This window comes from Papio anubis, chromosome 9 (genome assembly GCF_008728515.1).
Source record: "Papio anubis isolate 15944 chromosome 9, Panubis1.0, whole genome shotgun sequence".
NCBI classification, from domain to species: Eukaryota; Metazoa; Chordata; class Mammalia; order Primates; family Cercopithecidae; genus Papio; species Papio anubis.
In genome coordinates this window covers 113,414,546-113,442,212 of record NC_044984.1, presented here as the reverse complement: position 1 = coordinate 113,442,212, position 27,667 = coordinate 113,414,546, and the positions used below count along the sequence as shown (strand labels likewise).

Here is a 27,667-nt window from a genome sequence, read left to right as displayed (position 1 = left end):
AGATTAGACAAATGGCTAACTAGAATAAACAGTATAGAGAAGACCTTAAATAACCTGAAGAGCCGAAAACCAAGGCACGAGAACTACGTGACACATACACAAGCTTCAGTAGTGGATTCAATCAAGTGGAAGAAAGGGTATCAGTGATTGAAGATCAAATGAATGAAATGAAGTGAGAAGGTGAGAAGAGAAGTTTAGAGAAAAAAGAGTAAAAAGAAATGAACAAAGCCTCCAAGAAATATGGGACTATGTGAAAAGACCAAATCTACATCTGATTGGTGTACCTGAAAGTGACAGGGAGAATGGAACCAAGCTGTAAAACACTCTTCAGGATATTATCCAGGAGAACTTCCCCAACCTAGCAAGGCAGGCCAACATTCATATTCAGGAAATACAGAGAATGCCACAAAGATACTCCTCGAGAAGAGCAACTCCAAGACACATAATTATCAGATTCACCAAAGTTGAAATGAAGGAAAAAACATTAAGCGCAGCCAGAGAGAAAGTCGGGTTATCCACAAAGAGAAGCCCATCAGACTAACAGCGGATCTCTTGGCAGAAACTCTACAAGCCAGAAGAGAGTAGGGGCCAATATTCAACATTCTTAAAGAAAAGAGTTTTCAAACCAGAACTTCATATCCAGCCAAACTAAGCTTCATAAGTGAAGGAGAAATAAAATCCTTTACAGACAAGCAAATGTTGAGAGATTTTCACCACCAGGCCTCCCTTACAGGAGCTCCTGTAGGAAGCACAAAACAAGGAAAGGAACAAGGCAAATTGTAAAAACCATCGATGCTAGGAAAAAATTGCATCAACTACTGAACAAAATAACCAGCTAACATCATAATGACAGGATCAAATTCACACATAACAATATTAACCTTAAATGTAAATGGGCTAAATGCTCCAATTAAAAGACACAGACTGGTAAATTGGATAAAGAGTCAAGACCCATCAGTGTGCTGTATTCAGGAGACCCATCTCATGCGTAGAGAAACACACAGGCTCAAAATAAAGGGATGGAGGAAGATCTACCAAACAAATGGAAATCAAAAAAATGCAGGGGTGCAATTCTAGTCTCTGATAAAACAGACTCTAAACCAACAAAGATCAAAAGAGACAAAGAAGGCCATTACATAATGGTAAAAGGATCAATATAACAAGAAGACCTGACTATCATAAATATATATGCACCCAATACAGGAGCACCCAGATTCATAAAGCAAGTCCTTAGAGACCTACAAAGAGACTTAGATTCCCACACAATAATAATGGGAGACTTTAACACCCCACTGTCATCATTAGACAGATCAATGAGACAGAAAGTTAACAAGGATATTCAGGAATTGAACTCAGCTCTGCACCAAGCAGACCTAATAGACATCTATAGAACTCTTCACCCCAAATCAACAGAAACATACATTCTTCTCAGCACCACATCACACTTATTCCAAAATAGACCACATAGTTGGAAGTAAAGCACTCTTCAGCAAATGTAAAAGAACAGAAATTATAACAAACTGCCTCTCAGACAACAGTGCAATCAAATTAGAACTCAGGATTAAGAAACTCACTCAAAACCGCTCAACTACATGGAAACTGAACAACCTGCTCCTGAATGACTACTGGGTACATAACAAAATGAAGGCAGAAATAAAGATGTTCTTTGAAACCAATGAGAACAAAGACACAACATACCAGAATCTCTGGGACACATTTCAAGCAGTGTGTGGAGGGAAATTTATAACACTAAATGCCCACAAGAGAAAGCAGGAAAGATCTAAAATTGATGCCCTAACATCACAATGAAAAGAACTAGAGAAGCAAGAGCAAACACATTCAAAAGCTAGCAGAAGGCAAGAAATAACTAAGATCAGAGCAGAACTGAAAGAGATAGAGACACAAAAAACCCTTCAAAAAATCAATAAATCCAGGAGCTGATTTTTTGGAAAGATCAACAAAATTGACAGACCGCTAGCAAGACTAATAAAGAAGAAAAGAGAGAAGAATCAAATAGACGCAATAAAAAGTGATAAAGGGGATATCACCACCAATCCCACAGAAATACAAACTACCATCAGGAATACTATAAACACTCTACACAAATCAACTAGAAAATCTAGAAGAAATGGATAAATTCCTGGACACACACACCCTCCCAAGACTAAACCAGGAAAAAGTTGAATCCCTAAATAGACCAATAACAGGCTCTGAAATTGAGGCCTACCAACCAAAAAAAGTCCAGGACCAGACAGATTCACAGCTGAATTCTACCAGAGGTACAAAGAGGAGCTGGTACCATTCCTTCTGAAATTATTCCAATCAATAGAAAAAGAGGGAATCCTCCCTAACTCATTTTATGAGGCCAACATCATCATGATACCAAAATCTGGCAGAGACACAACAAAAAAAGAAAACTTTAGACCAGTATCCCTGATGAACATCAATGTAATAATCCTCAATAAAACACTGGCAAACCAAATCCAGCAGCACATCAAAAAGCTTATCCACCATGATCAAATGGGCTTCATCCCTGGGAATCAAGGCTGGTTCAACATATGCAAATCAATAAATGTAATCCATCATATAAACAGAACCAAAGACAAAAACCACATGATTATCTCAATAGATGCAGAAAAGGCTTTCGACAAAATTCAACACTCCTTCATGCTAAAAACTCTCAATAAACTAGGTAATGATGGGATGTATCTCAAAATAATAAGAGCTGCTTATGACAAACCCATAGCCAATAACATACTGAATGGGCAAAAACTGGAAGCACTCCCTCTGAAAACTGGCACAAGAGAGGGATGCCCTCTCTCACCACTCCTATTCAACATAGTGTTGGAAGTTCTGGCCAGGGCAATCAGGCAGGACAAAGAAATAAAGGGTATTCAATTAGGAAAAGAGGAAGTCAAATTGTTCCTGTTTGCAGATGAAATGACTGTATATTTAGAAAACCCTATTGTCTCAGCCCAAAATCTCCTTAAGCTGATAAGCAACTTCAGCAAAGTCTCAGGATACAAAATCAATGTGCAAAAATCACAAGCATTCCTATACACCAATAACAGACGAACAGAGAGTCAAATCATGAGTGAACTCCCATTCACAATTGCCTCAAAGAGAATAAAATACCTAGGAATCCAACTTACAAGGGATGTGAAGGACCTCTTCAAGGAGAACTACAAACCACTGCTCAATGAAATAAAAGAGGACACAAACAAATAGAAGAACATTCCATGCTCATGGATAGGAAGAATCAATATCGTGAAAATGGCCATACTGCCCAAGGTAATTTATAGATTCAATGCCATCCCCATCAAGCTACCAATGACTTTCTTCACAGAATTGGAAAAAACTACTTTAAAGTTCACATGGAACCAAAAAAGCACCCGTATTGCCAAGACAATCCTAAGCAAAAAGAACAAAGCTGGAGGCATCACACTACCTGACTTCAAACTATACCACAAGGCTACAGTAACCAAAACAGCATGGTACTGGTACCAAAACAGAAATATAGACCAATGGAACAGAACAGAGCCCTCAGAAATAATACCACACATCTACAACCATCTGATCTTTGACAAAACTGACAAAAACAAGAAATGGGGAAAGGATTCACTATTTAATAAATGGTGCTGGGAACCTGGCTAGCCATATGTAGAAAGTTGAAACTGGATCACTTCCTTACACCTATTACAAAAATTAATTCAAGATGGATTAAAGACTTAAAAGTTAGACCTAAAACCGTAAAAACCCTAGAAGAAAACCTAGGCAATACCATTCAGGCCATTGGCATGGGCAAGGACTTCATGACTAAAACACCAAAAACAATGGCAACAAAAGCCAAAATAGACAAATGGGATCTAATTAAACTAAGGAGCTTCTGCACAACAAAAGAAGCTACAATCAGAGTGAACAGGCAACTTACAGAATGGGAGAAAATTTTTACAGTTTACCCATCTGACAAAGGGCTAATATCCAGAATCTACAAAGAACTTAAACAAATTTACAAGAAAAAATCAAATAACCCCGTCAAAAAGTGGGTGAAAGATATGAACAGACACTTCTCAAAAGAAGACATTTATGCAGCCAACAGACACATGAAAAAGTGCTCATCATCACTGGCCGTCAGAGAAATGCAAATCAAAACCACAATGAGACACCATCTCACACCAGTTACAATGGCGATCACTAAAAATTCAGGAAACAACAGGTGCTGGAGATGATGTGGAGAAATAGGAACACTTTTACATATTGGTGGGACTGTAAACTAGTTCAACCATTAAGGAAGACAGTGTGGCGATTCCACAAGGATCTAGAACTAGAAATACCATTTGACCCAGCCATCCCATTACTGGGTATATACCCAAAGGATTATAAATCATGCTGCTATAAAGACACGTGCACATATACGTTTATTGCAGCACTATTCACGATAGCAAAGACTTGGAACCAACCCAAATGTCCATCAATGACAGACTGGATTAAGAAAATGTGGCACATATAACCATGGAATATTATGCAGCCATAAAAAAGAATGAGTTCATGTCCTTTGTAGGGACCTGGATGAAGCTGGAAACCATCATTCTGAGCAAACTATCACAAGGACAGAAAACCAAATACCACATGTTTTCACTCATAGATGGGAACTGAACAATGAGAACACTTAGACACAGAATGGGGAACATCACACTCTGGGGCCTGTTGTGGGGTGAGGGGAGGCGGGAGGGATAGCATTAGGAGATATACCTAATGTAAATGACTAGTTAATGGGTGCAGCACACCAACATGGCACATGTATACATATGTAACAAACCTGCACTTTGTGCACATGTACCCTAGACCTTAAAGTATAATAAAAAAGTTTTAAAAAATGCAGTGGTTAAGTACACAGTGGTTCCAACACAGTGGTTACATATGCAGAGGTTACCTATGCAGTAAAGTATGCAGCAGTACACAGTGGTTAAACATGCATCGATTAAACATGCAGTGGTTAAGTATGCAGTGGTTCAAAACACAGTGGTTACATATGCAGTAAAGTATGCAGCAGTAAGGAATGCTGGCTCAGAAGCTGACAAACTAGATTTAAAGTCTAACTCTTTTACTTCCAACAGGGCTCAGAGACCTCTCTGAGTCTCATCTTGATCATCAACGAGGTGGGAAGAAACATGGTACCTGTGTCCTAAGTTTGATTCCAGGAATAAAGGAGCTGACTTAGGTAATGTGCCCTGGTCTGGCATAGAGTAAGAGGACAGTATAAGGGGTTTCTGTTATAATTATAATTAATTGTTATATTATACATTTATTATATAATATTACTATAATTATGATTACTTGTATTATCACTGTTATTATTATCATCATTATTATGGTTTTGTCACATCAGAGGGTCAGTCACAGACAGAAGGGAGCAAGAGGCCCACACGCTGTACATTAGAGTACAACGGCTCTACAATAGAGACGCTGTACGACACGGCATCATTTTTTTTCAGATTTTCATGACCAGAATCTTGTCTTCTGGCTTCATGAAACTCTCACTAACATATCTTAGGATTTCCTATGCTGTAGCCTCACTGCCACAATCTGTACATGCCTGGTCTAACTTAATCCTCATCCTGACCTTGAGAATTACATCTCAACATTTCCATTTTATAGCTGTGAAACTGAGGCCCACGGAGGAAAAGAAACTTGCCCAAGGCTGCCCGATTCGTAAGTGACAGGGTCCAGATTCGTACACACAGATTCCATGTAGGAGACAATATTTTTTATTTTTTATTTTGAAACGGAGTCTTACTCTGTCACCCAGGCTGGAGTGTGGTGGCACGATCTCGGCTCACTGCAACCTCCTCCTCCTGGGTTCAAGCAATTCTCCTGCCTCAGCCTCCAGAGTAGCTGGAATTACAGGTGCTCACCACCACACTTGGCTAATTTTTATATTTTTAGCAGAGACAGGGGTTTCACCATGTTGTCCAGGCTGGTCTCCAACTCCCGACCTCAGGTGATCCTCCCACCTCGGCCTCCCAAAGTGTTGGGATTACAGGCGTGAGCCACCATGCCTGGCCCAAAGTTTTAAAAGTAGGGAAATTCCCTTCCTTCTCACTTCTCTCTTTATCTCCCTCTGCCTATCATGGAAACTACTTTCTTCCTGTTTCCTGGAGTGAACTCTCTAGACATGTGGTTGAACTTTACTTCTCTAAGTTGATAGGGCTTAACTGTTTCTCTCTCCTTGAAATTGCAGCGTAACTAAAGCCTGTACCTGAGAGGGCAGCCTAGGTGGTGGGGAAGACTTCATTTTTGAAAATTACTCCACTTAACTCCCACTTATAAGAACTTATGAACACAAAGAAGGAAACAACAGACACTGGGGCTCTGCTTGATGAGAGAGGATGGGTGGAGGGAGAGGAGCAGGAAAGATAACTGTTGGGTAATGGGCTTGATACTTGGGTGATAATGTATACAACAAACCCCTGTGACACGTGTTTACCTATGCAACAAACATTCACATGTAACCCCAAACCTAAAATAAAAGTTAGAAAATAATAATGAAATAAAAATTTAAAAGAAAAAAATGACTCCAGTTTCCCAAGCCACTTCTCCAAAATTCAGTAATCACATCTTCTAGAAATAGATTTTCCAGAGGCCTTACAAAGCCTGGGTCAGGCTTTGTAAGTGTATGCCGAAAATAGGAGGCAGGGGATAATTTTTTTTTTTTTTCAGTAGCATCCATAGGATAATGGAGTGGGTTTTAGCCAAGGGTTTAAGATCAGAGAGACTGGAGTTCAAAACTTCGCTCTGCCACTTATTGGCTATTGTATTCTGGGGAACTCATTTTACCTCTCCCAGCCTCAGTAAAATGCTGAGTATACAGTATTTTTCTGGAGTATGCTCTCTGTATATGTGTGCTAGCACAGTGCCCATCACACAGTGGGTGCTCAAGAAGTATTAGTTAAATAACTGAGTAAAAGAAAAAATACAAAGACCTGAAACTCCTGAGACAGGTCTGGGCTGAAACTATGATTTGGGAATCAGCGGCTCATGGAGCCATTAAAATGGAAAGGAACTCTATCATTTAAGGTAGGGCTTGCCGAACTACAGCCAGTGGGCCAATTTAGCCTGCTTCCTGCTTTTATAAATACAATTTTATTGGAATACAGATATGCTTTTTTGTTTGCATAATACCTAGGGCTGTTTTTGCACTACAGTGGCAGAGAGGAGTAGTTGTGACAGAAACCACTGGGTCTACAAACTTAAAATATTTATGATTTGTTCCTCCACGGTAAATATTTACTAACCCTTGATTTAAGGGTTTGAAAGAGGAACTTGCATAAGAGAGAGGTGAGCCATGACCAGACAGGCAGACTTTATTTCTGTGTCTTCAACTTGAACGTCCTCACTGGCTCTCACCTGTGTCCTCTGGCGGCACTCAGTTCCCGACAGGCCTTGTCTCTCTCCCAGCTGTTGGTGCCCAAAGGGTCAGTGGCCAGATGCTGACCCAGCTTTTCTGAGGGTCCATCCCGAGCTGGGACAACGGGGCTATTCTGGGGCTCTGTCCTACAGAGGAAGAAATAAGGACACAAAAGTGTTAGAATATACAGAGACACTTAATGTTCATTAAATATTCATAGAATTCCTAGTATTTCCCAGCTTCCCTTGCAGTTAGGTGGAGCCCATGAGATTATCTTTGGCCAATGGTCTCTAAGCAGGAGGGAACACATGTAATTTCCAGTTCAAGGCAATCAAGATCCGTGTGCCTTCTCCAGCTCCCCCTTCCTCTGTCATAGTGACTTTAGAGTCCACACATTCTGAAGGTTGAAACTATTTGATGGAGGAAAGATGCCTGTACCACATCAGATTTTGCAAGAGAGAAATAAACTGAAATTAGGTTAAACCACTTTGATGTAGGTTTATTTGTCACAGCAGCATAGCTTATTCTATTTGGACTAAATCACAGAGAGATGCTGGAAACCAGCATTTCATTTCCTTTCTCAAGACATAATGGGAGGCCAAAGCATGATAAGATTAGTGTAAACCCCACTTTGCCATTTCTATTCCATTTCTCTGCCTTATTTCTGTATGGACCACATATATGTAGATTCAAATAGTCTTAACTATGTAGTAGCTATAGTATCTGGGGCCAGTCACAACATCTCTGAGTTGCAGTTTCTTCAGTTATAAAATAGTGAATAGTATCAATTCATATATTGCTGATCTATTGTGAATATAAAATGAGATAAAATATACAAGCAGAAAGGCCTCAAAAGTGTCAGTTTTCTTTGGTTTTACTTCCTTGTAAACCAAATCTCCAATCTGAGGTCTTTCATTGGTATGAACCACCCACTTGGGACAGCAGTCCCCATGAAGGCCTGCAGTCCTGCAGCCCCCTCCTCTGCAACTGACAAAGGCTGCAGAGAATACTGAGGAGTCGCCTATGAGTCCTACTTCTTTATGGGAGTTCCTGAGAGGGCAAAGAAGTTGCCTGGTTAATCAGCTTTTGAAGAGACTGTCACTCAAGTTCCTGCCTCGTAACTAGGAAGAGTCAGGAGTTTGAGAGAAACAGGTGTATTTGGTGACACGTAGAGAGCGTCCCTCCCTGCTCACCCTGCCTTCAGACCCCATGACAAGCATTGATCAAAGGCATTAGCATGTCTCATGCACCAGGCTCCTGCATCGGTGCATCCAGGTTGGTTTCATGACTCAGGATGAATGTGTCTGACAAGCCCCCTGCTCCTTAGGGCTTCTAAGAGAGCAAGCCAAGCCCAGTCGATATTGAAGGAAGGGCAGCAAAACACATCCATCTCTGTCAGCCACTTATGAGTGCATCTTTAGAAGCAGAGCTGGTAGAACTGCAAGCCCTGGAGGGATGGAGATTCTAATTAGGGCTTCTCAGCCCTTCTCACTGCCAACTCTGTGCTTTCAGAACTCCCTTCCGTCCTGCTCAGCCTCAGTTTTCCCTAAACCTCCCTACTATGGGGGTTACCTTTCCATGCCTTTACTTCTGCCCATTTATCCCTGAGGAATGCTGCCCTGTCTGCTGTCTGACAACAAAGCTTCTGTTTTCTGCCTAACACCCAGCAAGGCTTGCCTCTTCCCACGCTTGTCCTGGCCTAGGGTAACCCGCATTCATTAACTCCAATTTCCTGAGTGCCTTCATTGTATCCAGGTCAGTTTCAGGTGTGGAGATACAGTGAACAAGACAGTGATATCTCCTGTGATTATGGAATGTTTACATTCTAGATGGAGGAATAGATAATAAACACATAGCAAGTAAAAATGTGGCTTGTTGAATGGTAACACATTTTTTTTTTTTGAGACAGAGTCTCACTGTGTTGTCCAGGATGGAGTGCAGTGGCATAATCACAGCTCACTGCAGCCTTGAACTCCCTGGCTCAAGTGATCCTCTGGCCTCAACCTCCCAAGTAGCTGGGACCACAGGCACACACCACCATACTCACCTTTTTTTTTTTTTTTTTTTGTAGAGACAGGGTTCCACTATATTGCTCAAACTGGTCTTGAACTCCTGGACTCAAGACCTCCTGACATGGCCTCCCAAAGTGCTAGGATTACAGGTGTGAGCCACCATTTTCAGCTGACAGAGCTAAGAAATGGGAGGAATGGCTGCTACTTTGTATATAATAATCAGGGAAGTCCTTCCGGAGGAGTAACAAGGGAGTGGAGACTTGAAGGACTCAGGACTAATCTTAAAGTTTGGGCAGTTTAGAATGTATTAGATTATTTGACACTCTTGTCATCAAAAGATCAAAAGATGGAACTTAATTTATCTCCCTTTGAATATTGGATGGGCTTAGTGACTCACATTTAATGAACAGAATGTAGTAGAAGTAATAATGTATGACCTTCAAGACTTGGTCACAAAAGGGAGCTTCTGCCTTCTTCTCTTGGGTTGATAATTCTGGCAGAAGCCGTGTTGTGAGGACATTCAAGCAGTCACATGGAGGGGCCTATGTGAAGAAGAACTGAGGCCTCCTGCCGACAGTCAGCACCAACTTAGCCCTATGAGTGAGCCGCCTTGGAAGTGGATTCTCCAGCTCCAGTCAAGCCTCACCATGAGACTGCAAACCTGGTTGACATCTAACCACAGCTTCATGAGAGATGGTGAGTTAGAACCACTCAGTCAAATTCCTGAGTCACAGAAACTATGAACCATAATAACTGTTTGTTGTTGTTTTCAGCCAAAAGATTTGGAATAATTTGTTACAGTTATATATAGCTTCTACACAGGTAGAAGCTTCTACACTGCTGGAAGTAAGAAGTGTGCCCTAGGCAGAAGGAATAGCAAGTTCAAAAATTGTTAGCGTATTATAAGGAAGAGCGGCCGGGCACAGTGGCTCATGCCTGTAATCCCAGCACTTTGGCAGACCGAGGCAAGTGGATAACTTGAGGTAAGGAGTTTGAGACCAGCCTGGCCAATATGGTAAAACCCTGTCTCTACTAAAAATAAAAGAATTAGCTGTTGTGGTGGTGCACGTCTGTAATCCCAGCTACTCAGGAGGCTGAGGCGGGAGAATCGCTTGACCCCAGGAGGCAGAGGTTGCAGTGAGCTGAGATCATGCCACTGCACTCCAGCCAGGGTGACAGAATGAGATTCTGTCTCTAATAATAATAATAATAACAACAACAATAATAATAAACAGCAAGCAAGGGCTAGAGTGGCAAGAGGTGAGATCAGAGATCAGGTCGTGGGAAGACCTTTGAGGCTCTCTGCAGCTGAGATGGGAGAGGAGTCTTTGGAACAAGCATGATTACATTTGAGAAAGATCACTCTAGTGGTTGAGGGACACAAGGCTGAAGGGAGAGAAGGGCAGAGATGGGGAAATGGTTGCAATAGTCCAGGCTCTGATCAGTGTAGTAGCAGAGTGGAGTGGGGGATGAGATGTGGTCTGATTATAACGAATTTTGAAAGTAGTACTGACATGATTTGCTGCTGACTAAATGTGAAAAGTAAGAGAGTCAGACAGGAGGAGGAGTCAAGGATGACGTCAAGGTTTTGAGCCTGAGCAACTGGAAGGATGGCGTCAACATTGAGGAGATGGAGAAAGTAAAGTAGGGAGAAAGCTTTTGGGAAGATCTATCCTCTTTTCTAAGACGTGGTATGCCTTTGCTCCCCTACCAGCAACTCTTAATAATATGTTGTTGTCATTTGATTGTCTTCTATCAAACTGGACTGTGAGCTCCCTGTGAGCAAGACTGGGTCTTACTGCCCCAGAGCCTGCTGCTTAGCGAGCACTCAGCAATATTTTTTCAATGAATCAATAAAAGCAGTAACAAATTAGCCAAAGAGAACATTGTTTCAAAAAGTTAGAAAGTGCTTTTGAGATGCTTTGGACTAATTTCCTGATGTTATAGTTGGTGGGAATGGAATCTCAGAAAGGGTCCATAACTCAGCCAATGCCTCAGTCTACTCAGACTGCTCAATCCATGTCTTCTCTGTTCAACCTCATATTTCTTTTAGAAAAGATCAGTGAGCTTATTGATTTGTGTGCATTGTCCAGCAAAGCCTTGACACATAAGGTAGTTCACTTCCCAGGTGGCTCACTCATACTACTAGCAAGCTGGTGCTGGCTGTGGGCAGAGGCCTTACTTCTTCACATGGGCCTCTCCGTATGGCTGCTTGAGCATCCTCACAATATGGCGGCTGGCTTCCCTGACAATGATCAATCTAAGAGAGCAAGGCAGAAGCTGCCTTTTGTGACCAATTCTTGCAAGTCAGACATTATTGCTATGTCAAGGTGGAGACACATAAGAATACAATTTTGAACTCTCTGGGGCATTGTAGAAAATAAATTGATACCACAAGCAATCCCATGATAGGCAAAAGCTGAGAGCTGTGAGGAATTTGGCAGTGAATAAACACATGATGAGTGTGCTGGCATTGGGTGGGAGGTCTCAGTGACTTGTCTAATGGAGAGAGTAGAGGCGTGAGTTATCTGAAGTATAGGAGAAGCTGGTGGATGCTACTGCCAGAGCCCTGGGGTGTAAGGCTTCGGGTGAGGACAGTGCCTCATCCATCATTGTCAGCAATAGGGGTTAGGAATCAGATATGGGGAAATCTTGAAGATGATTTGGTGAGGAAGGACACAATGGAGTTGCAGGAATTTATGTAACTTTTACTCTCTGATGTGGTAGATTTTTCTTTTTCTCCAATAGTACTGGTTTCACCTTCCTGGTGTTGGGTACCCCACCTGGAATTTTGCAATAAAACCAACAGAAATAAAATGAATTCTGTCAGGCAGACAGGAAGTGCTAAGGGGAGGAAGAAGGAAATTCTCTGTAATATACCATAACATTTAAAGTCTTTTTTTCAAAATATTCCAAGAGGCTGCTTCTCAGCTTTCTTAAAACTTAAAGAGACTCAGACAGCATGTAGCTGAGGGTTTTCCATGACTGGCACAATATCAGAGGCCTTTAAGGAGCTTTTAAAAATATGGATTCTTAGGTCCCATCCTAGTTGTAGTAAATCAGAGTCTCTAAGGGGTGGCATCCAGGAATCTGCATCTTAAAGACACATCGCAGGCAATTCAGCCTCCTATTGGATCAGGAATAAAATCCAAACTGACAGTCCAGACTGAAACACTTGGCACAATCTGGCCTGTGACCCTGCTTTCAATCCCTCTTCTACCCATCTCCTACTCCTCTTCGTATCTCACTCTGTTCTAGCCACATGACATCATTGCTTCTCCTCAAATGCTCAGAGCCTTTGCGCTTTCTGTTCCCTCCATCTGGTATGCTGTTCCTCCAGCTCTTTGCATGGCCAGCGCCCTCTTTCTATTCAAAAGTCACCTTTTCAGAGAGGCCCTCCCTGACTCCCGCGCTCTCTGCTCCACCTGTGATGGGAATCACGGTAACCTGTGGTGTCTTTCTTCACCGAATTTTTTAGTGTTTGAAATGATCATTTTATGTGTCTATTTGCCAAATGATTGTCTTCTGGACTAGAATGTAAGCTTTATGAGAGGGAACTCGTCTCTTTCCTCACCCCTGAATCCCCAGAGATGCAGTGCCTGACGTCGTGTAGCTTACTGCTCAATGAACATTTATTGAATGAACAAATGAATACTTGGATGGGTGAACAAATGAATTGTGATTACCGATCTCATGTGGGAACCACAGATCAGATCCTAATTCTCCTTACAAATAAAGAAGCAGAGGTACAAATAAAGAGTCTGAGGTCACTCAACGCTGCAGTGGAATCAGGCTTCAGCCACAGCCTCAGCCCTCCACAGCCCCACCCATCTCCCCTCCCTGTCTCCAGCCTTGCATCTTTGCAGGTCCTTATGAAAAATTCTGTGTTCCATCCTTGCTGAGGAGTACCGGCAGTTGCCTCATTTTCCTTCTATATCGCATTAAAAAAATACTCAAAAGAAGGCGAAATCTTTGGGGACAGCTAAAACAGTGGAGTCAAGGGCCGGCACACTCCACTTCACAGAGGGAGGGAGGGAGCCATGAGTGCCGAATTCCTCAAGGCCTCCCGGCTCTGTTCCTGCTAATCAGAGACCTGGAGCTTAGATGCTGTCTCTGTCGTCATGGCAACCGGCAGATTCCAAGGCTCCGATAAGAGTCAGGGCTGAACTTTTCTGCAAAACTCCTCAAGAGGCCTGGCTCCCTAGCTGCTTCCCTGCTTCCCATCAAAGCTCTTGCTCACTGAGCCGATCAGTCAGCTGCTCCCAACAAAGTGCTCATTTGACCCAGCGTGGGGTGCAGATCCTCATGCCCCAAGCACTAGGTTTCGAGTTAAACACTGTTTGGGGAATCAGAGACCAACAATGATGGAGCAGGAAGAACCCCAGCTCCAGCTCAGCTCTGTACAGAGTGGAGAAACGGAGGCCCAAGAGCCAAGGGGACTTGCCCAAGGCAAATAGTGACTCATATCATAGCTCTGGCTAGTAGAATTGCCACCTTTTGACTCCCAGCCCAGTGCTCTCTCCACATCACTCTATCATCACAGCAGCTAGTATTTATCAAGCACCTCCTGCATACCAGGCACTGAGCTAACTAAACACTTCTCACTTATCTTCTCATTGAAGCTTTCAAAGAAACCCACGAGCCAGCATTACCATCCCTACTGTGAAGAACAAACTGGGACTCTGAGATATTACCTGGCAAGAACATCAGCGGCTGCCCTGCCTGTTTATAAGAATCAACTGAGAGGCCAGGCTTGGTTGCTCATGCCTATAATCCCAGCACTTTGGGAGGCTGAGGCGGGCGGATCTCGAGGTCAGGAGATCGAGATTATCCTGGCTAACACAGTGAAACTCTGTCACTACTAAAAATAAATAAATAAATAAATAAATAGCCAGGCGTGGTGGTGGGCACCTATAGTCCCAGCTACTTGGGAGGCTGAGGCAGGAGAGTGGCGTGAACCCGGGAGGCAGACAGAGCTCACAGTGAGCCGAGATCACACCACTGCACTCCAGCCTGGGCCACAAAGTGAGATTCTGTCTCCAAAAAAAAAAAAAAAAAAAAAATCAACTGAGAACAAAAAGAAGACGACTCTGGAAAACATTTTTTTTTTTTTTTGAGACTACATCTCGCTCTATCGCCCAGGGTGGAGTGCAGTGGCGTGATCTCAGCTCACTGCAACATCTGCCTCCCGAGTTCAAGTGATTCTTCTGCTTCAGCTTCCTGAGTAGCTGGGATTACAGGCACCCGTCATCACGCTTGGCTAATTTTTGCATTTTTAGTAGAAAACATTTTGAAAATATAGGAAATGATAAGTGGAGGTACAGGGGGAATCGTGGTAATTACGTTGTAAGATAGGAATGGTCTTATGTGTTTGGAGAGGATCTGTATCTCAAGGTTTGGTCTGAATCTTATATTCCACAAACAGAAATGGCAGTTGGCCAGGAGATTGGAGACATCTTTGACATTTATTGCCTCCATTCCACAAATAGCTCTTTCTGTGTATAGAGGACTTACTAATCTAGTGTCTCAATTGATTCCTATAACCCTCTGTGGGGTGTGCAGCAGCAGCGTGGTGAACCTCCTTCCCTTGCATAGCTGAAGGGACTGAAACCTGGAGAGGCAAAAGGACTTGCTTCCATCCAGGGCTCATGGCTCAGATACTTGTTCTGCCCTTGCATCCAGGGCTGTGAATGGTCCATCCTTGTGCCCACACTTGCCAGATACCCACACTCTGCCTGTTTTGACAGAGAATGTAAGCCTAGACTCTTGTGCTTAAATGCTCACCAGAAAGTCCAAGAGTTATCATGGGGCTGACCTAGCCCACAGACAAGATGAAGTTGGCCAATTTGTGCCTTGGCTCCTGGGACCTCAGTCTGGGCTGTGTTAATAATGTTCTGGCCTGCAGTCTTGGCATTCCGAGTCGTTTTCAATGTGAATTCAGTTCATTAAGCCTGGATGGGGGTAATCTTCAGGAGCTGTGACCCTTTGAGCTTTGTCGTTGTGGCTGGAAAAAGCAATAGAGCTTGGAGGAAAACTGGGGATTGCACAGCACTGCTGTGGGAGACATCATTTGGATACAGGGGCAGTAATGTTCATCTTAGTAGAAATTAAATGAAAAATGAAAGGAAGTTTTATGAGGCTGTCATTTCTCTCATTATTTCATTCATTACTCAACAGTTGTTTACTGAACACTTACTTAGTATTGGATTTCAAGGACCCAAAAGTAACCAAGACATTGTTTCTGCCCTGCAGGACTTCTCACCCTGGAAGGGGAGACAGATCCCTAAACCAGGAATTACAACGTGGTGTATAATAAGTTATCTGATAGACAGAGGCTTAGGGGAGCAGTGGACCCACAGAGAGGGCACCTAACCCAACCTGGGGAATGTGGGCAGGTGATCACAGAAGTGTTCCTACCAGATGAATAGAAAGTGGTCAGGAAAGTGGAGGAAAAAGGAAGAAGAGCAAGTGCAAAGGTCCAGCACCAAGACACAGCAGTGGACCTTCATGTGACTTCAGGGGATGCAGTAAGTTAGGACAGATAGTGAAGGTGGAGGGTGGGAGGCAAGACTTGAGTCTAGGAAGGAAGAAAGGGGCTAGATTCTTCAGGGCCATGTAGACAGGTGCTTTTCAAGCCTTCATGTGCACGGGTCACCTGGGGATCTTGTCAGACTACAGATGCTGATTCTTCAGTAGGTCTTGGGGAGGGCCTGAGTGTCTGTATTTCTAACCAATTCCCAGGTGAGGCTGCTGCTCCACGAACCATGCTCTGAGTATCTGGGTTGTAGATTCTACAAGGAATTTGAACTTGATCCTGAGGGCGGAGCAACACAGACAAGCACAGCTCCCTACCACTGCCTCTCCACAGGCAATGGATGAGAATGGCTTAGTCCAGTTCTCAGGGCTGATAGCAAGTGTGTAAGTGTGTGGACGTGTGTGAGTATATGTGCTTATGAGTGTGTGGTAAACACTATTGTATATCAAGAATTGCTTGGCTCTCAAGTTCAGGTCAAAGGACAAAAGAACCATCTGGAGAAAAATCAGCTCAGCATTTTTTGCCCAGCTCAGCCAAGCAGGTCAGGCACCCAACCTGCCTAGGGTTTGAACTGTCATCACAGAACATATCCATCCACTGCCCTCCAATCAACCCCACATCCACCCTGTCATTTCTCCCTCCACAGGCTGGCCTGTCGATTGCCTATTTGCTTCATGAGAGATAAAACTGCTGAGAAGTGGATTGGATTCGATTGTTGAGACTGCCTAAAATGCAGGCTGCCTCCAACTATGGAAGGGACTGAATTCCAAAATGTCATAGTTTTCCACTTGAGCAGGGTGTGCAAAAGGTAATTAGGTGATTCTGGGAAAGTGCATGGGGTCTGGAGTCCTGCTGACCTGAGTTCAAGTCCTGATTCTGCTAAGTTGTGTCACCATGGGCAAGAATAACACCTCTTCTTCCAGCCCAGGGCCCCCTGGGCATCAGCTGGAATTGCAGACAGAGTTAGAATTTCTCTGGGGAGGGTGAGTTGCTAATTATGTTTTCTTGCCACAGGACAAGTGAGTCCCTTTTGGGGATCATCACAACCACTATTAGAAGAAAGACAAAGCAAGCAAGAGGAAACTAGAAAGTGGGAAGAAGCCCTCAGCTTAAGAGGAAACCTCCAACCAAGGAAAGGAGGAACCTTGGTACGAGATCTAGGAGAGTGTAAACTAGTCCCAAGAGGTGCTTGCAGGGACCATTCACTTATTCTTCATTCAACAGGTATTTATTGAGCACCTATTATGTGCAGGCACTGGGAACAAGATAGAGAAAAAAAACCTTGCTTGGTGGAGCTTGCATTGTACTGCAATGGGTGGAGGTAGGAAGAGAGCAGAAAATAAACATAATTAAGTGGTAAATCTTAGAAAGTAATGAGTGCTATGGAGAAAAGATACAGAGTGGGATAAGGGAGATGGAATACTACTGGGATGGACTTGCAATTTTAAACTGGGTAATCAGAGAAGCCCTCATTGAGAAGGTGAGATTTGAGCAAATACTTGAAAGTGATGAGGGGGTGAGCCTTGAGCATACCCAGGAGAATATAACAGGCAGACTGCAGCCAGTGCAAAGGCTCTGAGGTAGGAACATACGAAATGCACTGAAGAATTAGCAGTGTGACTGGAGCTGAGGGAGCAAGGGGGAGATTAGTAGGAGGTAAAGTCAGAGAGGTAATGAGGGATCAGGTATAAGAATCCGGTGGGCTTTCACAGGGACTTGGCTTTTTCCTCTCGGTGAGATGAGAAGCCACTGAAGGCTTCATTGGATAGATATGTTCTGACTTAGGTTTTAAAGGATCCCTCTGGCGTCTTGCTGAGCATATATGGCAAGGGATCTGGAATAGATACAGGAAGACCAGTGAAGAAATGACTACAACAATCCGTATGAGAGAAGATGGTGGCTGGGGTCAATGTTTTTTCTGCAGTAGTGTTGAGAGGTGGTCAGATTATGGACTTTTATTGAAGGTAGAATCAATGTAGTTGTTGCATGGATTGGCTATGGAGTGTGAAAGAGAGGGGCCAAGGATGACTCCAAGGTTCTGGGTCTGAGCAACTGGGAGGATCTTGCTGCCAATCACTGAGCTGGAACAACTGCAGACGGGGAAGCGTGTTTTGGAAGAGTCTTCTAAAGCTCAGTTTTTGAGATGCCAATTAGATTTTGAGATGCCAATTAGACATCTATGTTGAGATGGCAGGTGGGCAAGTGGGTACATGAGTCTGGAGTTCAGAGAAGAGATCAGAGCTAGGGAAACACGTTTGAGAGATGATAGCATTTGGACAGTGTTTAAAGCCAGGAGACTGGATCTTCTGGGAGTAAGATGGAACACCAGGCTAGTAACTAACTACATTAAGGGTGAAAGTTGAGGAGGGAGGTAAGCTCCCATGGCATTCTACCAGTGGGGTTTTAAATAACAAGATGGCTCAATAAAAGTGCCCCAGCCTGGTAGACTGGCTCTTAAAATATAAAGTGACCGACAGCTCCAAGTTATTTATCTAGACCCAGTGATTCATTTATTGTTTGCGCATTTATTCATCCATTCATTCCTCAGCTATTCATTCACTCACTCATCTGCTAAGCATCATTTGCCTCCTGAGGAGCGTTGTTTCAAGATGACCCAAACATGAGCCTCTCCTTCAAGTGCACAGTCCAGAGGAAGGGATGCAGCAGGTACATTAGAAACTCTCATATAGGTGTATGGGGTGTAAGTGGCTGAGAAAGGAGACATCCTGACTGGGGAAAGGCATGTGTGCTCAGAGGATACAAGGCAAGCTGCACAGAAGGGACAGAGTTACTAATCTGGGAGAGTTGGGCATGCATAGTGAGTAGAGCCGTCGGATAGACTCTGCCTGACCACTCACCAGCTGGGTGACCTTGGGCAAGTCCTTTCACGTCCCTGGTGAAACCATAAGTTGCAATCACTTTACGAGGCTGCTGCAAGAATGAAATGAGATGACGCATGTCCAGCACTTAGACAGTATCTGGCACATGGTGGTACTTTGAATATCAGCCACATTTTCCAAGAACAGACGACACTGGTCTCCAGCCTCAGTTGCAAAGCTTGCCTCTGGGGACCCACTCACTGTGACTCTGATTACCTTTCCTCAAACAGCCAAGGCAAGGGATTCTGGGAAGGAGAGGGACGGGAGGTTGAAATGCCCTTGAGGGTCCCAGGAGATCCTCCTACACTGAGGTCTTGGCTTCCTACCACCAAACTGAGTGGCTACTTCAGAACCTAGAAATGCTGTTGGAACCTAGAAATGCTACAAGAACCCAATTCCTGCTGAGTTCAGGCTTCTCTCTCTCCAGTGCAGGGATAAATTTGTCTCTCCCTCCACTGCAGGGTCCCTCACAGGATCCTCTCATCAGCTAGAACTGCAGACAGGGGGCTTCTGAGAGGATGGCTCAGTTAGGACCTTGCGCTCCTGCAGACACACACACACACACTCATGCCAGAGGCTGAGGCTTGGGAGAAAATTCCTAACAAGCAAAGAGTAAGCTGCTGCTGAAATCTGCAGAAAGGGCAGACCAGACAAGCCACAAATCTTCATGGCAGGCTGTGAGCTCCTGTGGTCTGGGCTTGTTAGTTTTAAAATAACACAGCAAGAGGTGAGATAAAGGGCTTCAGTGGGAGAAGCTGTCAGACACCTTGCTTCACACTGTTGGGGCCACCAGAGGGGTCTCCTTGTCTCTCCTCCTGGGTTACAGAAACTGAGATTGCCAGCTTGGTCAGTTGCATTGTTGCCAGATCAAAGTGAGAACTTGTCAGAGCTGGGCCAGCCCTTGGGGAGCATTGAGTCCAAGCCTGGAGAAACTGAGGTCCAGTAGGGGTGAGTGCTACACTCAAGGGCACTTGGTGAGTTAGAGGCTGAGGAAGGACCATCAGCTCTCTTTGTCTGCAGCATAGTGGATGTTGTTGGTCAGATCCTAGATCTCTTTCCAGATTGGTGGAATGTTAGCTGCAAATGCCTGAGGGATGCTCCCTCCAGAAGATTTTGCCCACTCCTGGTGGGATGTGGGGAGGGAGGCCCAGAGCCAATGACTAGCTGACATAGGAGTACAAAAGACCTGCCCCCTTGCCTCAAGGTCAGACCAATTCGATGGGGGAATCCACATTCCAGAGCTCCCCTTAGGATCAGGCTGAGGCTTGAGTCCAGTTGAAACTACATCTTTTCTCAGCTGTCTTCCCCTGTCCTACTCTGCTTCCTCACTCCCTTTCTCCTCTCTCAATAAGTCACATGCACCCAGACCCCTATCCCAGGCTTCCTTTCTTGTGAATTCCATCTAAGACACAGACCCAGACCATGTTTTCCTCTATCAAACTATTAATACTAAATGCAAAATGATGGTTAACATCATTCCCTTGTCAACAGAGAAGCCAGATTGTATTATCTGGAGTCAAATAGACCTGGGTTTGAATTCTGCTTTGCTGCTTCCTGGCAGTGTGATCCACAGGAAGTTCTTTAATATTATCAAGACTTAGTTTTCCTGACTGAGAATGGGAAATGTTATCAGAGATGTTAATATTACCTGCTTCATAAGGCAGTTGTAAAATGCATATTTTCTGGTTGCCTAATAAATGCTCAATATATGTTTGATGATGATGATGGTGATGGTGAAGATGGTGATAATGCTACTGATGATGACAGTGATGGTGATAATGGTGATAATGGTGATGATGATGATGATGATGATATTGAGGATGAGGGCAGGATGAATAGAGAGGGTCGTCTATAGCAACCCCACCAGTCAGCACAAAGCTCTCAGAAGACTCCACCTCTGCAGCTCCAGCACCAATCATCAGCAAGCTCTCAAACCCACCCTTTCCATTCCTCCTTTAGGCTTATTCCGTAGGCTCCATCCTTTGTCATCATCATTCTTCTCTGACAAAGGATTCTCCGTGGGAGAGAGGGAGCTCTGGAGAGAGGAGGTGTCTGGCTTTATGCAAAAGTGGCCATTTCTCAATGCCAACCCAGGCATCCAGCTGTTCCCACCTGTAGGAAATGCCTCCTCCACAGTGATTCTGAATAAGGAGTTGATAGGAAATGTCTGTCCTTCTGTTGGGACTTTTATCTGCCTTTTAAAAGTCAAACCCATTACCTCAGGACTGTGGTTTTATTAGAGAGCTTTATCTTTATTAGGCAGTCAGCTTCGTGATTATCTCCTACCAATTGGTGGGCTCCCCGTGGCTCCAAGAGGACTTGGGGTGGTGCGGTGGGTTGTGGCAAAAACAGACTAGGTCAACTTAGCACAGCACCTAGGTCAACTTAGCACAGCACCCTCCCAACCACATGGACAGAGGGTCTGTGCTAATATGGGCTCTCACATGGGTTCTCTTTTTTTTTTTTTTTTTTTGAGACGGAGTCTCACTCTGTGGCCCAGGCTGGAGTGCAGTGGCCGGATCTCAGCTCACTGCAAGCTCCGCCTCCCGGGTTCACGCCATTCTCCTGCCTCAGCCTCCCGAGTAGCTGGGACTACAGGCACCTGCCACCTCGCCCGCCTAGTTTTTTGTATTTTTTAGTAGAGACGGGGTTTCACAATGTTAGCCAGGATGGTCTCGATCTCCTGACCTCGTGATCCACCCGTCTCGGCCTCCCAAAGTGCTGGGATTACAGGTTTGAGCCACCACGCCCGGCCTCACATAGGCTCTCTTTAAACTACATGGCTTCGCTGTTGACGAGGGACAGGGACGGAACAACTAGGAGACACCAGGGGCTTGGGAATCAGGCAGACTCTAGCTGAAAAGCTGATCCTGCTGCTTTCAAGCTACGATCCTGGGCGAGTCACTTCATCTCTCTTCTGCAAAACTGGGATAACGATAGTGTCCAGCTCATAGAGATGATGCACCCAAAGTGCTTAACACAATTCCTTGTGCAGAGTAAGCACTTAATCAACATTAGCTGTCACTGTAATTGTAATTATTCATTGTAAATAGCCTTTGGGACCTAGTCTTCCAACCTCCCTGTCTTTGTTCAAGCTGATCCCTCTGCCCAGAGTGCCTTCTCTACCCTTGTCTGTCAGGAGAAGCCTCACTCATCCTTCATATCTCAGCTCAACTATCCCAACCTCCTTTTGTGGTCCCCCACTTATTACCCACCCCCTGCACCCCCAAACAGGAATCAATTCTTTACTGCACTATGTTCCAGCATCTCTTTGTGAATCCTTCCGAGACATCACTGGTGGCCTTGGGCAAAGTCCTTCATCTATTTAAGTCTCGGTTTTCTCATTTTAAAGATGGGCATGATAATACCTTATGTATTGCAGTAGCTATGGGAAATATACATCCAACTAAGCACACTGTTTTATTATTATATTTAGCATTGCAATTATTATTGAAAGACGCTCAGTAACTCCAATATAAGAAATAATTTCTGCTTGGTGAGGAGCCCTGTGGATTATTCTTTCCCAGTCATATTTGAGGGGGTGCGTGACTTTTAATTTGCCTAGAACCCTTTGGGGAACCTGAAATCAGGGGACTGGCCCCAATGGCCTCTGATTAACCTGTCCAGTTCCAGGACTTTTGTAAGTCAGATTCTTCTCTGGATGGAAGTCCTCCCCATCATTCATCTCCTTCTGAATCACTCTGGGACAGCACAGTAGGGCCCAGAACCTACCAGTGTGGGGCAGCACAGTAGGGTCCATGAGCCCCCAATTTAAGGATGAAAGCTGTCATCTCCAAACACAGCAATTACGTTCAAAGGCTGAAGCGTGGGTCTACCGACTTCTCCAACTCACTGTGTCAGAGTAAAGGGACCTCACATTTATTGAGCACCTAGTATGTACTAAACACCTCATCAGACAATTAAAACCCATTATTTCATTTAAGTCCCATAGTAAACTCTTAAGGTGGGTATTGTAAGGGTCATTTTTAGATGAGAAAACAGGCTCAGAGAGGTGCAGTGGCTTGCCTGAGGACACACAGTGAGCAAGTGAGAGAGCCCAGTGTTCTCAAGGAACAGTGGCTGGGTGTACTTGGTCTCCAGACTGAGCATGGCTCCCCAATCCAGAAAGACCTATGTCTACACAGCTTTTGGTGTAATTATGTCTCTTTCCACTGCGGATCATGTTTCTGCATCCCCCATGCTGACTGCTGTTCCATCTTCTCCCTATTTCCTCTCCTACGCCCAGTTCCCTGGCTGCTGTCAGCACAGTCTATAGACTGAGACACTCAATCAATCAGCCAGCTTGCTCCAACAGCTAAAAAACACCCCGTCGACCAATTTTCCCTCCAGCACCTTTCCGGGGACCATGAAACCTCACTAATTTGGAATTTGGAATGATTTCTGACACAGAACTTGCATTTCTCATTCCAATAAAAAAAAAAATGTCTGAATGAAACGTCATTACACGGACCCCTGGGAGCTTCTGAGTCAGGCCCTGGCAGGCAAAAGGCCCTGTTTCCACTCCTTTCCTCCTCGTTCCTTCTCCTGGCTTCTTTTACCTGCATCTATCTCTATGGTTGGATTTTACGAGTGACAGCACCATTGTCAATGCTGATATTACCACTAGTTACAGTGGATATTCGTGGAGCACCAGCCATGTGCTGGGTACTGTTCTAAGTGCTTTGCATATGGTTGATCTTGTCATTCTCATGACAATTATTAGAGGCTGGTACAATGATCAATCCTGATTTACCAGTGAAGAAACAGATCATAGGAGATCCCACTAAAAGGTTGTAGAGATGGAATTTAACCCAGACAATCTGACTCCAGAGTCCATGGTTTTAACCCTTTCACCTCTTGGGCTGGGCACCATGGGAACCACCTGTAGATCCTCCAGCCCCAGCAAAACTTCCTCCCACCTTGGGCATCTGAGAGCATCACATACTGGGGCAAGAAAGCTTTGTGTCCTTCTACAGCTGTGAGATTGGTATTTACAGTCAGGGTTGTGAACTCTGTCTCCAGACTTCAGTCACAATGGACACTGCTGAGTGAGATCTTTCAAAAGAAACCAGTGGCAAGGACTTTGAGAAGGATCTTTACCAGGCTCAAAACTCTGGGGGTATTTGTCGCTCTTAGGGGTCAACCATCTAGCCAAAGCTCTGGCTTCTTCCTACAACTATTTTGATCTATATGGCCGATACAGATAAGAAATACACAGCCAGAAAGCTATGCACCATCCCACTCCCCCTTCCCTGTGAAGGGGCCCTACTGCATCCTTCTGCATAAGCCCAGAGTGCACTTGCCTCTGTGGATGTACACTACGGCGTCCTCCTTTTCAGGCAGGGAAACATCAACCACTCTGGTTGCTTTAGAGTACAGTTTGAATATAAAAGGCCATAACATTCAGAAAAATTCATGGCTATGGCTTGATTCCACCAGTTACCTATTTGGCTGGTGGGGTGAAGACAGAGTCTTGTTTCCCTGTACAAATTTCTCAGCCCCTGGTGGTGGGACCTGTGGCTGAGACAAGGGTTGGGGGGACAGGATGGAAGCAAAGCACTTTAGACCAATCAGACATCTCTCAGCCACAATGAAACTGCCTGTCTAGGAACTCCATATTCATGGCCATATTTTTACCTGCACCCAACTAAGAATATCCAAATGAGTATATAGGATGTATCCAGATGTGTGTGTGTGTATGAGGGAGGTGGAGCCTGGACCCAGATGTTTTTAATATCCAGGTGTGTCATACAGGCAGATTAGTTATGTCAAGGGTGGCCATGTAATCCATTGTCCGAACTGGGATGCTTTGGGGAACAAAAAGTGTGTTGACAATAAGTGCTCAGGTGTGTGTGGCCCTCCTGGTCATCCCGTTTTCCTGAATAGGCTTGAGTATTCTTTCTACCTCTCCATTTGAAAGTCCCACAGGCACCTCAAACTTAATGTAACCAAACGTCAACCTGTCACCTCCCCTACAAAGTGTTCTCTAGCTCTACCCGCTTCCTACTCATCCAAGCAGCAGCCTGGGCACCACCCTCCATCCTCTTTCTCTCACTTTCTTGCTCATTCTGACTCCAAAGCATCTCAGCCTCCCACTGCATTGCCACCTCCTGGTCCAAGCCACCACCGTCTCTCGCCCAGACAATTGCAGCAGCCTCCAGAGCAGCTTTTAGCTTTCACCCTGACCCTCCCCAGCCTGATGTCCATGCAGGAGGCAAAGCTGTCTTTCCAAAGTGAAGATTGGATCATGTTATTCTCTTGTGCAGAGCCCCCAAAAGCAGGTCCAAACTTCTCAGCATGGCTTCCATGCGTCTTCAATTTCTGGCCCCAGCTACTTCTCCAGGTTTGTCATTCTCAGCTGCTTCTCACTCACCATGCTCAAACCATCTGAAGGCCTTACAGTGCCCTGAAAAGCCCCAGCATCTTGGCTGTCTTTGTTCTTTCTGCTAGATGGAGTAGAGCATGAAACTCAAGGGCATGGCCTGGAGCCAGACTACTGGGTTCAAACCCCAATGCTGCCACTCTGTGACCTTGAGCAATTGACTACCTCTCTGGGCTTCAGGTCATCAAGGGTAATAATAGTACCTACCTCATAGGGTTATTGCAATAATTAATGGTGAAAATATGTAAAGCTGTTGGAATAGTGCTGGAAATAGTAAGTACTCTGTGTTTGCTAATTAAAATATGGCATCGGCCAGGCGTGGTGGTTCACACCTGTAATTCCAGCACTTTGGGAGGCCGAGGCAGGCGGATCACCTGAGGTCAGGAGTTTGAGACCAGCCTGACCAACATGGTGAAACCTCATCTCTACTAAAAATACAAAAATTAGCCTGGCGTGGTAATGGGCAGCTGTAATCCCAGCTACTCGGGAGGCTGAGACAGTAGAATCGCTTGAACCCAGGAGGCAGAGGTTGCAGTGAACAGAGATCGCACCACTGCATTCCAGCATGGGCAACAAAGAGCAAAACTCTGTCTCAATCAATCAATCAATCAATCAATAATTATTTTCAAAAACTGGCATCATTTACCTTGCCTCCTTCAACTTGATCATCTCCTGTCCATTTTTCAGATTTCAATTCAGATGTCACCTCTTTCAGGAAGCCTCCCCTGACTACTAGGCCTGTTGTGTCCTTTCTCTGTGTGCACAATTCCCTCCATTGCAATTGTTTGTTTAATTCTCTATTTTCCCCCACCGGACTATGATAATTTTGAGGCATAGTCCAAGACTTCTGCTCCATTTTATCCTCGGCACCTAAGAAAATGATAGCCCCACCATGCGTCTTCAGTAAACATTGGTTGAATGAGAGAACCAACTAGAGAAATAGCCCAATCAAACCAGCAAGGGAGAGGTTAACTAAGGGTGCAGGCAGCAGATGGCAGTGTATCTCACTATCAATGTAGCTACACATAGTCCACCGGAGGCAATTCCTGAATCCCAGTACACTGGGATCTGTAATAGATATTTCTACAAGATAGGCAGGTACTGAAGGGCAGATGGGTTTCCCCCGAGGATGCTGCACACAGAAAGAGTGCATGACTCCAGTTCCCATATCCTGCTATGATGTCGAGTTGTTTGCCTGCCTTCCCCTCCCACCTTCCAGAAGAGGTAGCTCCTCAGTTCCAGGGTGCAGAGGACAACAGAATCACTCTGTTTGGTGTTCAGGAGTTCCCTTCCCCTGCCCTCCTCCCTCTCCTCTCCTCCAATATTCACCTGCTACAGCAGTCAGACTCTCTGAACTCAGAGGGCTGGGTTCAAATGCCAGCTGTGCCACAGACTTGCTATGTGACCTTGGGCAAATGAATGTCCCTCGCCTTACCTCAGTTCCTGCACCTGTAAAATGGGAAGTGTAATAGCACCTGCTTTGTAGGGCTGTGGTGAGGATTCAGTGAGGTGATGCACTTTGTAATGCACATGGCTTAAGGCAATAGCTCAGTGATGCTTTGCAGGATGTAAAAAATAATAATCCCAAATTCTGTGTCTTCTCCATGCTGTTCTGCTCACTTCTAACACCTTCTCCCTATGTCTCTGCATGGCCAAGTCCTATTGATTGGATCTCCTCTGTGTATTTAGATGCCCAGCTGCTGTTATCTCCTCTAGCTAAATCCAAGCTCACTGTAGGCACCTAGCAATGTTCTGGGCAGCTGCACTGTCAGCTCAGCTCTGAGCACAATAGTTCTGAGTCCATTTTCCAAAGTACCAGCTGACCAGCAAATGTCCCTGGCCATCTGGGGAATGGGACCATTCCCTTATATGCAGCATTAGAGATAAGAATTCTGGGGCAGGTAATTTATTTGCGACATGATCCTAGGATGCTCCGGTAAGGACGTTGGGAAGAGAAACAGGGAAGAAAGCCAGTTACTGCTGCAGGTGACTGGAGCTTAACATCTCTGGGGAATCCTGGGAACCTGTGTAGGCCATAGACCTCAGAGCTGTTCCACCTAAGCACCAGGGAGCTGGAATATTTATACACCAGCTCCCATCAGTCATTGGTTGAAAGCTGCTCCAAAGAGACATTAATTCCTGCCTCGTGTATGGCAGAAATCAGGGAAGACTTCCTGGAAGAAGTGATGCCTATGTTAAAATCTGAAAAATGGACAGGAGGTGATGAAGCTGAAGGAGGCAAAATGAAAATGCTCCATGACCAGTGTACATTCAGGTAAGGAGTTGCAGGTCTCATGAGTTAGAAGTCAAGCTGATGTGCTCAGAAATGGTGGGTGGTAGGGGGAAATGGGCAGGTCAGTGACAACATTGGCTGCTTTGGCTGTGCCTAGGCACTGAGTAGGGTTTGAAGGGCTGCAGCCCATGGCTGTGCTCCAGAAAAAAAGATCAACT

The 27,667-nt window shown here is 44.7% G+C and overlaps 1 protein-coding gene across 1 annotated transcript in view; it reads right to left on the bottom strand.

Moving 5' to 3' along the window:
- SRRM4 (serine/arginine repetitive matrix 4) overlaps positions 1-27,667 on the bottom strand; it is a 180,224-nt gene that overhangs the window by 50,710 nt on the left and 101,847 nt on the right. Inside the window, exon 2 of the mRNA XM_003907233.5 lies at positions 7,408-7,554. Coding sequence (XP_003907282.2) covers positions 7,408-7,554 — 147 coding nt within the window. The remainder of the gene's footprint in view (positions 1-7,407; positions 7,555-27,667) is intronic.